Here is an 11018-nt window from a genome sequence, read left to right on the forward strand (position 1 = left end):
TAAGTAAAGAGGTGTGGATGGTATGTCTTTAGCCTAGCATTGCATACAAACTGGAAACAAGGGGAAATAGATAACTTGGCTCTGTCCAAAGACAGGGCTGCACGGTGGTATAGTGGTTAGCACTGTCGCCTCACAGCAAGAGGGGCCTGGGTTCAATTCCTGGACAACCTTCTGTGTGGAGTTTGCATGTTGTCAGCGTGGGTTCTCTCTGGGTTCTCCGGCTTCCTCCCACACTCCAAAGACATGCAGCTTAGGTGCATTGAAGACTCTAAATTGCCTGTAGGTGTGGATGTGAGTGTGAATGGTTGTTTGTCTCTAGACTGGCCTTCGCCCATTGACAGCTGAGATAGGCTCCAGCACACCTGCGACCCTTAACTGGATAAGCAGGTTACGGAAAATGGATAGATGTCCAAAGACATCCATCCATTGAATATTTCTTTCATCAGCCTTTCTGAAAGTATGAAATGTGTTCCTGCGGTTTACCCTCCATATTCTGAGATAAAACAGTATCTGCTGTAGCCCTTGCTACCTGAAATTGTAAGCTTCGTGATCAAGAAAGTAATATGATTTTTTACATACATACATACATGTCTAAACTTGCTGCTTTGTTGAGTTATGACGTCTGACCTAGTGTTTGTTCAATGATCTTCAACCCATAAAAACAAAAGTTTATATTTAAATGTCAAATAGAAATTTGACATTTAATAAACGACCATCCTATATTTATAAAGTGAACCACACAACAGACTATTGAGTAAAATAATTTTACAAGACTGGATATATTTTTCAATTTATCAATATTCAGTAAACAAGACGAGATATGTGAGACGTGTAGACAAGACAGAACTTGCTACATTTGGTGACAAGTCTGGTTTAACACTACAGGACAAAACATGCATTGGCTACAGTGTAAAAGAGCAAAAGCAAAGGTTTGATCCTTCTGTGGGGCGTGTGTATTAAAGGAAGTGCCATGAAGTCATTCTGTGTGTGTGTAAGTGTGTGTAATAATTCTAATGATAATAGTAATAATAATGATAATAACAATAATTGTACTCATAGTAGCAGTAATAAAAATAATAATAATAACAATAATAATAACAATAATAATAACAACAATAATAACAAAAGCAACAGAAATAATTATAATACATTTATGAAAAAAATGGGGAATGCATAAGTGGCTGTGTTTTCCTTGCAAGGTTGGTTAGTGATGGCCCAGTTCAATATATGCACAGTCACACTTATTTCATATTCATTACAATTTTCTTCTGGTTGGTTTATTTGTTTTTTTAAAGACTGTCTTTCACATTTTTTGCGTCAATGAAATGTCAATGTGAGTTTTAAAGAGGTTTAGTACTTCTTGAACAAGCAACTTCTGCTTTCACTTTGGTTCTCTACTGCTGGAGACACTGCGCAGAAGCTCTCACTAATTATTCAAATATGGATCACTAGAAGTTAATTTTGCATTCCTATACATGTATGGGTTAAACTCTGCAACTCTGCTTCAACTCATTGTCATCCCTTGGCTCCAGCTCTTTAAAAGAAAGATAATTAGCATATCACCAAAAATTTTGAACTTTGCCTTTACATGTAAATATAAGAAGATAACACTATTTTAGATAGTGATTATCTGTCTCATAAAATATGTTTCACATGCCATACATAATATAGACTGTGAAAATCGTGCTTCTATCTGTTTTCCTAACCTTAAATTTCACTACGCAACACTTGGCCACTGCAAGAGACACCATAGATTTCTGTTACCCTACAGTATCCTAGTCAGTATGCTATTCTAGCTCATGTTTTACATTCAGGGAGAGGTTCTGCTGCTATTCATGTTGAATAGGTGTATGTATCCTTTCTAAAAAGGCTGTCGCTGTAACACAGCTGCATTCCCACCAACACAGACGTTGAGGTTAAAGCTTTCAAAGCGTTCCTCTCCCACGAGAGAACTGCTTGATGGCTTGACACTTCTCAGTCAGGCCAAAATTATAGACCGTGTCTTGTGAGAGGGGAAGTCCTTCACATGCACATGCACTTCCCCTGCTAAGAAAAAAGAAGAAAAAAAATTGACGGATGGGTGAGCCAAGTTGAGTTTTTTTAGGCAGAAACAGAGAGCCAGCCTGCCAAATAGCTTTGGAGTAATTCAATTACTGTATCTTTTACAAGGATCCCATTCAGCTTGTCAGGCATAGAGGGATGCTGAATGGGTGTACAGGCATTGAAGGCTGGGAGGACTCAAATAATTCTATTCAAAGGTGAATGAATTCCCTTTTCTTTTTCTCTTTTATTACAGTGTAGACAGTCTTGTTACCCAATTATTTCTTTATTCAAAAGGTATAAGAGCTGAGATGGACACGGCAAAATGGGAGGGATAGGAGGCTCTCTGAGAGGGATAGTCAATCTCAAACTAGCCGAGGCCAACGGGTCACCACATCAACATTATCACAAGAAAAGTACTTCACCCAAAGCTCTCAAAGAACTGCTGTCTCGCTGGTATTGAGTCACGCTGAAATATCAAATAGTTTCCGGTGAACTGAGGTGTAAGACAAACATGTTGATTCACCAATGAAACATTAATGCTTGTATTACAATACGTCTTGGCCAGGCAAGCGGCAGAAATGCGTTGGCATGTGAGTCTACAGCAAATTAGTTAAATGTGTCTGGACTACTGGAAGAAAGGAAGTTGAGTCATAGCGTGAGGTAAGAGAATATCCTTTGAATCATTCCCATAAACCATCTTATCTCCTGCAATATGGGTCCCGAGGACGAAATGCAAATAAAATTCTACTTTGTCATCCTGTTTTAAAATTCAAACCTAAAGGGAACAAAAACAGATTTAATATCTTGTGTAAAGTTTGTTGATCTAGAGTTCTAAAAGAGCTGAGAAATAGGGATGCAGTCAATTCACAAAAGTTTTTTTCTTTCCCTGACACACGTGTAGCATGCAGCCCTAATTAACCAAAGCAAAGTGAATGTACAACAAATGTACAAATGCTGCTTATCATCTTGTTATCCATGTTGTTTCTAGACAGTTTAAACAATAATTCCGCTCATACCTAAATATTAATATGTAGCCTTCGATATGCAATGTAATGGTTCTGCTTGTTTTCCTTAAATCTAAAAAACAACTCATCTTTAATGTAAAATAACAAAATACTTTATTCTGTTGTTAGGGGAGATGCCACTGCTCTGAAACACTGAGATGAAAAATGAATTGACAATGGTTTTATCATGTCATAATAAAAAAATTGTTCAGTTATCTTTGCCTCCCTTGAACTAAATGTGCCTCGACCCAAGCTGTGTTAAATGGAAACATGGAAACATTCGAACAACCCTGATGCACGTTTCCCTGCATCTTATCAAACACAGTGGGCAAACACAACATCAAAGTCCCTCAATGTTCGACAGTCTTCCACGCTGCCTGGTGTGGTGAAAGTCACAAAATACAATATACAACTGTAAAATCTGGTTTACAGAATGATAGCTGTTAAATAACTATAAAAAAATATTCTAAATATGGATATTAGAGAATTTGAATAGGTAATATAATGTACACTATATGTATATCAGACTCAATTTGTATCAAAAAAACTGTCTGATGTTATTGTAAATTCAGTTTACAATAAAAAAAGGAAACCAGGTGTTATTATCATTTGTGCTAAGAAAGCAATTATATTCCTACATACATCTGCAGAAAATATTCAAAACTGGCAAGTATTATATCTGCTTAGACTTTTTTTTTCAAGAATGAATGCATATAGGGGCTCCATTTCAGGCGGCAAACATGCATTCAATTGTTAATCTGTTCAGAAAGTCTCTGTCTAGTCGATCCACAAAGCCCATCACTTTCCTTTGTATCTCCATGCATAATTCATCTGTGTTTGTATTTACAACCCTCTAAGAATTAACCTGTCACAGATCCCTGAAGAATGCCGACATATCTCTATCCGTCAGGTGCTCGCCTCATATGGAGCATCCAACCTCCACATGTTCAAACAAGGCATGGATATTATGCATCATGAGCTGACAGAAAACAAGGGACAGGGAAATTAAAAAGCCAGAAGACAAAAGAGATGGCAGGCGAGTGAAAGAATAAATGATGACTTCCCCCCCTCTCCTGGAGTCAGGGGACATGTTGCATGTCATCTCGGTGTCTTGGTACGCAGTGGTGCGGTGATGATGTGCTGGGCAGGGCCAGTTCAGAACACAGTCAAGGGCACAGGGTTGACGGGAAGCTAAACGCTCCAACTGTTTCCTGTCCCCAAACAAATAAAAGAAGGAAGGGTGCAGGGATCAGAGAGGCAGTTTCTGGTATGATCTCTGAACTGCTCGGTCATTTAAACAACTGGAGATGCTCAGACTGCTTTGGCACTGACATGTTAGAAATCACTTTCTGTTATATATAATAACTGTCTGTCATTTTATTTGAGTCTCAGAATTCTGTGGGAAATGTATGTGCTATAAAATGCCTTTTAAAAAGACAATTGACCCAATGGGAAACTAGTGTACACTACAGTATTTTCTTTTAACGTAAAATAAATTGTATGTTATGTGACACTGCACATGTCAGTGATGACCTGAAATTACTACAATTCATAAGAACTCTCAATTGACTTCTCACTACAGAGTAAACGATATACTGTCTATGATATAGGCAGCAGTGAATGAGTGAAAAAGGGACTGATTTTTGTCTAGTTTGATTTAGAAAGTGATTAAACCTCACTCTGAGTATAACCAGGGTACTTCAACCTGTATCTTAAAGTTTGTGTGACCAGTTTTCAATAGCAAATATATTATTATAGAATATTCAATGTCACTCACAATGCATTTTAAAGTTTGTTCTGCCATTTCTGCTTCTTCGACAGATTGTTTGGAGGCAGGGGAGAGAGAGAGAGAGAGAGAGAGAGAGAGAGAGAGAGAGAGAGGAAAATGTGCACCAAATGGGACTCAGCCTTGATATTTGGTTTTTGCACTGTCCCAACTGAGCTACTAGGGTGCCTGACATTTTTAAATTGAATCCATCTGCAAAGTGAGGGAGAGATTGTGGTCTTGGTTAATGTTCAAAAAGTCTACAATGACTAGACACACAATATGGAATGCATTTACGTTTTCGGTATTTAACCTAAACCCCAACCTTTCCCTAACCTCACCCTAGTCTTATTGGCTTGAATGTGGGATATGGCTGGGCGATAATTCAATATGATGACTTATGATCTTTTAATGGAATCATATTGTGATGATATCGTGATACACAATGAAGTTGTCTAAATTGATAATAACAAACACCAATTTCTCAAAAAATCTCATCACTTTGCACCAAAGTTCTTTGTTGAAGACAAACACAAGACCATGTGGTTATTTCATATAAACTATTCATCTATTGAATTACTAGAAAACATACTATGTTGTGATATATGTCTTTATCGAGATATGAAAGACCTATATTGTGATAGATGATCTTTGCCAAGCACCGAGTCCTGACATGGTACGTGGGATACAAACTTTGGTCTCCAGTTATACTTCCTGAAAACTTCCAGTGAACTTGATCCAGACAGCAATTACATTTCCTCCAAAATTTAACTAGCAAAGCAAGTTAGAAGTATATCAACATATTTTCTAGGAGACAGAGTTGAGACACTAGCCGTTCTGCAGAATCACTATTTCTGTCAATGACCTCACACCAGATGAAGCAATGGTTCCTTTCCTTTTCTCTTGTCTATAATCAATTTATTTAAAGTCTATTACGTCAATTCTTGTGGGCATGTAAGACACAGATTAAAAGTTCACAATGACCCGTCATTGCCAGCAAAGATAAGTCTGCTGCATTGACTGTCAATAACGTGGCAATCTCCAAGCAGCTTAGTGGGAGCTCTCGTCTCGTCTTTCCTTCCTAAGCCTCGGAGGGGGCCGTGTGGTGAACTGGCAGCCGCAACTCCTTTCATCCATTCTGAGAGAACTGAATAAAGTTCAGAGGAATTACAAGAATCTACCCAGTTAGACTCAGAGTTGCTGGAATAAGCACCATCATTGAATCAGTCTCACAAATGTTTATACAATTGCCAACGTAGCGCGGATGAATCAGCAATGCTGCAGATACTGTGGAGCGTGTGGGCCGCTGAAACCTAACTCAAAGCTCACATTCATTCATTTAGATCTGCTGCCAGATCACTGTAGAGGTTGTTGGAGAACAGAGTGTCTCTCAAATGTGGACTTTTCCCTGCCACATCTCAAACCACTGGGTGAAAAGTTCTCTAATGAGCAGGGTACTAATCCAAACACTACTCCACCATGGCAGCCTCAGTTAGAAACGCTTGTCAGGGTGGTCTGCTTAACAGAACAGAATGTATTTACCCAGCAGATTCAGATTGTGAAAAATTTCAAGATGCTCTGGCAGCCATCTGCCAAAAGCTTATTTACATTTTGTGGAATAAACACGCCTGTGACCATTACTTGGCAACTACAAAGTATTTGGTTTTACTCTAAATTGCATGAAAATTAAATCCCTTCTGTCAAAGAAGACGATGTAATGGCCTGTTACTGTTTGTGAATAGCCATTAAATCCACTAAAGCCAACCTGATTTGGATTTCAGAGAGGGAGCAAAGTGCTGAAATTAAATACACTCTTGTGCCTGTTAACCATATCAAAAATGATTATGGGATGTTTCAGATGCAGATGACGTACAGCAGGCGCGCTTTTGCATTAACAGCTATTGCTCATTAGGGTGCATGTGGTGCGATAGTGTATTAATTGTCTCTGCTAGAACCATTCAAATGGGTCTAATTGGATCATTTGTATTAATCCATGAAAATGCTGAATATGAAAAATATATTTTTCTCCATTAGTTAATACCGAATGCATGACTTAGACATATTATAGAAATCTGGAGAAGTAATGACAATTGATCCAGCCTTCCTATTGAATTACAGCATATGTATTTCAATGTTTTATTTTTCACACAGCCTCTTAGTTGAAAAAGACCTTAAAACGTTGTTGAGTGATAGTGAGTGACAATGCCACAGTGCACCACGGGAGAACAGCCTTAATATCAAAACATTTTGAAGAACCCCTGAAGGTCTGCAGCTAAAAATAAAAACAGGGCTAACTCCCTGATGCATAACACCTGTCCTCGACACTGTTTATTCTGGACTCCCTTTATCACAATGTCCGAAACATTCTAGAAAAAACAGGCCTGGTATTAGAACCAAAACCAAAAGGGTATCTTTTCCATTTCATCTGAAAAAATAAACAACCTCAAACCTTAATGTATAAATGATCCACTCTTGAATGATTAATGCCCTTTTCTTGAACAAAAACTGTGTCATAACTATATTCACTGGAGCTTATTTCTGGACAAAAAAACCCATCCTTGAGCAAAAAAGATGTGAATCATAAGCACAAGACAGAGAGAGGGGAGGGGGAATGAGCCATCCAGGCTTCTTTGACCATCCGCTACGAGGGAAACAAACTCCTGAGGAAAGTGATTAGACTAGGCTCACTGCAGGCAACTTGGTGATTGACTAAAAGAGCTCATTTGCATGCTGCTCTCATCTCCAACAAACTCTCAGGAAGCACCGGTGGAAAAGGTCATCAGTGTCAGTCTGCCTTTGTGCCAGCCGAGAATGTAAACAGATCAAACGCACAACGGCTGTTTAAGCGAGTGCAGGAGGAGCCGCTGTATTTGATCATCTGGACAATGATAACCTCAAATTTGTGTCAGAGGTGATCCCGGCATCCTGACAGTCAGATATAGAGATGTCAGAGCAGTCACGTAACCATAACCTTTTAGTCAAGTCAAGGCAGAGCTTGAATATCCATGTTGGAATGTGTGGGGATGGGAAATGTTATAAAACACACCTCAGTGCCCTTAAACCATAGAACGTCTGTTAATACTACAGTGATGATAACAGTGTTTCAAATGTTTTTTGTGGTCCGTTCAATTCACCAAACTGTCTTTTTCTCCTGTCTTTTAGGATGCTGCAAAAAGCATTTTTCTAAATTTGTCTAAAACACAAACTGTGTCGTCTCGTGAAAACGTAACTATGAATTCTAGCTTTTCAGGTTGTAACATGAAAGCAGTTTTGTTTTTTGGGGATTTTTAAAATCGCATTTTAAAATTTGATAAAGCTTGGCGGGTTCAGGAAATGAGAGAATTTTGACGAACCCTCTGAAAAAAATGAAGTACAGTATGATTAGAAATAAGACTAACAAGAGTGATATAGTGAATCTTTGAAGCTGAATGAAGGCACAGTGTTGCTGTGAGCAAAATGTTAAGATCAATATGATAACATGCTAACATTGGCAATGCTGATTTAATAAATAATGTTTGTCATGTTCAACATTAGCTAAGGGTCAATTAAGGGACAGTGTTTCTGTGAGCTAATCATACTCCAGAATCATAACATGCTGACAATTGCATGGCCATCCTTTAACAGATAATGTTCACCATGTAAACCATCATAAACACACAATGTTAATCTCGTCCAAATTTCCAAATGTGCTCTCCTTGTTTATTCGGAAACAAAAGACGCTGAATAGTCCCACAGCACCTTACTGGTAGCGTAGCATCAGCTATTCAGATCAGTGACATTATTTTAGTGCTGGAATTCTGAGGATAACCACAACATGTCAAGAAGAACACATTATTTGGTAGTCTTCTGCTCCTGTAGCTTAGAAAGAAATCAAAGAAACATGGCCAAAGTTGCGACAAAGCATCTTTAACTACCAACAGTTTATGCAGCTAAATTAAGTACCGGTCTAACCAATTTGACTCCCCCTGTCTCTATTAAGCTCTTTTTACTCTCTGTGTTATGTTAATGTAGCGTATTTAGAATAATCTACTGGGCTGATTGAGATTTCACTGTTCGTTTTGATATAAAGCTTCACAGAACGTCATACACGACTGGCGGCCAGCTCCTTTTTCATCCTACTGTGGCATTAAATGTCCCAATGCCATCTGGAGCTGCGAGGATAAAAACTCTCCTTTTAAAGATGCCCGTTTTAATTGGTAAATATTTACTTGCAGGAGCTCTCTGCGGGCACGCACACAGCTTTTAATGAAGCACTTTTAAAGCCTATGGGCTCTTGCTATTACTTTGAGTGTGATCCTCAACAAAGGCAAACTGGGGTTGAACTGTTGATAATGGTTGATAAGGGCCAATTGAAACACAATGCTGAACATTGAGGTGAGCATGTAGTGCATAATAACTGCATCATTACAATTACCCTGTTACTGTTAATGCTGATCCTGTGTGTGTGTGTGTGTGTGTGTGTGTGTGTGTGTGTGTGTGTGTGTGTGTGTGTGTGTGTGTGTGTGTGTGTGTGTGTGGTTTGACTGCGTATGTGCACTCATATGTTCAATACATGCATGCCTGCGTGTGCTCATGAATGTCGGAGTGGTTGGCAAAATCCAATATCGCAACACTTTTATTGCAATATGCTGCATATTTATACATTTACTTAAGGAGCAGGACAAAGGAACGAAGCTTAAGTTCTGCAATTCAATGCAGTGTTTTCCGAGAGAGTAGAAAATCTATCCAGGGAGCGCAAAGAGATTGCAAAAGAAGGTTTTTCTCCCATCTATAAAATTGTCTATACGTGGCTGAGACCTGTTGCGTCTTTGTTATCTTAATGTATGTCATCATGTACGTGTGCATTTCTTTGTGAATAGACGCCTGTATGTCTTTGTGCGTTACTTCTTTTAGTGTGTATGTGTGTGCTTATGTGCATCTGTGTATCTTTAAACCTGCTTCTCCAAGATTTGTTCATAAATTGACGTCTAGCTTGTGACAGTGCAGCTGCATGCTAGCACTTGTGTCCTAATGCTCAAGACCCGGTGTGCAAATTAATCTCTGCTGCAGTGGCAGCACATTGCCTTGTATGCACAGCTCTCTATCCCTGACCCAGTATGCTGTGTGATCCTGCCTACAGCCTCATTTGTCTCCATCACGGGACAGGCGAGGTTACGACTCACCAAAGCGCAGTACGTTTCGGGCGGATCTCCACACGTGATATTTGGGGGGTCGAGGGCCACTCGCAGGTACTTTGTCATGTCGGTGGCTTCTGGCTGACAAGCCATGTAGTCCCACGCCAGGCCCTCCTCTGTATAGATCTGGGACTTGCACACGTCATAGTGTCCCCAGGCCGCCGGGTAATGTTGCATGGCATGTGACACGCTGGTGCACACAGCTTGCAGGGTGAATAATACGGGCCAAAGCATCGCTGATCTCGTTCTGTTTGGTTGCTGTGGAACTTCTTCTTTGTGTCTTTACAGCCGCTGCTTCGTCACAGGCGGGACAATATTTCTGAGAATTCTCTAATTTAACTGCAGCTTTGAGCGGTGCAACAGTGCATTTGGGAACTGTGGCAGCATGTTGCTACTTTTGTGTGTGCAGCTTCAGGCAACGATTAGCCACCATTCAGTTGTTTTGTGTTTGATTGCTGCCACTTCTGCCCAGCTGATGAGGTGTGTCAACAAGGGAGCTTCTTCACAAACGTTGGGCGTTGATGAAAGGGTCAAGCAACGGTCAGATGTGATGTGCAGAGAGGAGTGACACTCCTCATAAGTCAGTGGTTGTCAGATGTCTGTGCTTGATCTCCAGCAAATTGTGGATTTTGCAGCATCCTAAAAGACAGGAGAAAAAGACCACATAAAACATCTGAAACACTGTTATCATCACTGTAGTATTAACAGACGTTCTATGGTTTAACGGCACTTTAACGGCACTACTTTCTACTACTCACACAGACATACATAATTTAAACACAAACACAAAGCATTCCACTGTTTATATGTATCCCTCAATAATAACCTTGCCAAAATCACTGTATACAATCCAAATTGAGCTTTTTCTTCAAAGACTAATCTCCATTTGATTTTCATACAAAAAGGCTTATTTCCATGTAACAGGTCACAGCATTTAAGTTATTGCTTTTTCCGATTCTATCCCTTCTTTGTTGCTGAATGTGGAGTTGCGTTCGTACCAATGCCTTCAAAGGCATTTGGGAAATATTAAAG

The 11018-nt window shown here is 39.5% G+C and overlaps 1 protein-coding gene across 1 annotated transcript in view; it reads right to left on the reverse strand.

Annotated features, from left to right (window-relative positions):
- LOC129089209 (netrin-G1-like) overlaps window positions 1–10332 on the reverse strand; it is a 48722-nt gene extending 38390 nt beyond the window's left edge. Inside the window, exon 1 of the mRNA XM_054596600.1 lies at window positions 9975–10332. Coding sequence (XP_054452575.1) covers window positions 9975–10220 — 246 coding nt within the window. The 5' untranslated portion in view covers window positions 10221–10332. The remainder of the gene's footprint in view (window positions 1–9974) is intronic.
- Window positions 10333–11018: the final 686 nt, after the last annotated feature.

This window comes from Anoplopoma fimbria, chromosome 3 (assembly GCF_027596085.1).
Source record: "Anoplopoma fimbria isolate UVic2021 breed Golden Eagle Sablefish chromosome 3, Afim_UVic_2022, whole genome shotgun sequence".
NCBI classification, from domain to species: Eukaryota; Metazoa; Chordata; class Actinopteri; order Perciformes; family Anoplopomatidae; genus Anoplopoma; species Anoplopoma fimbria.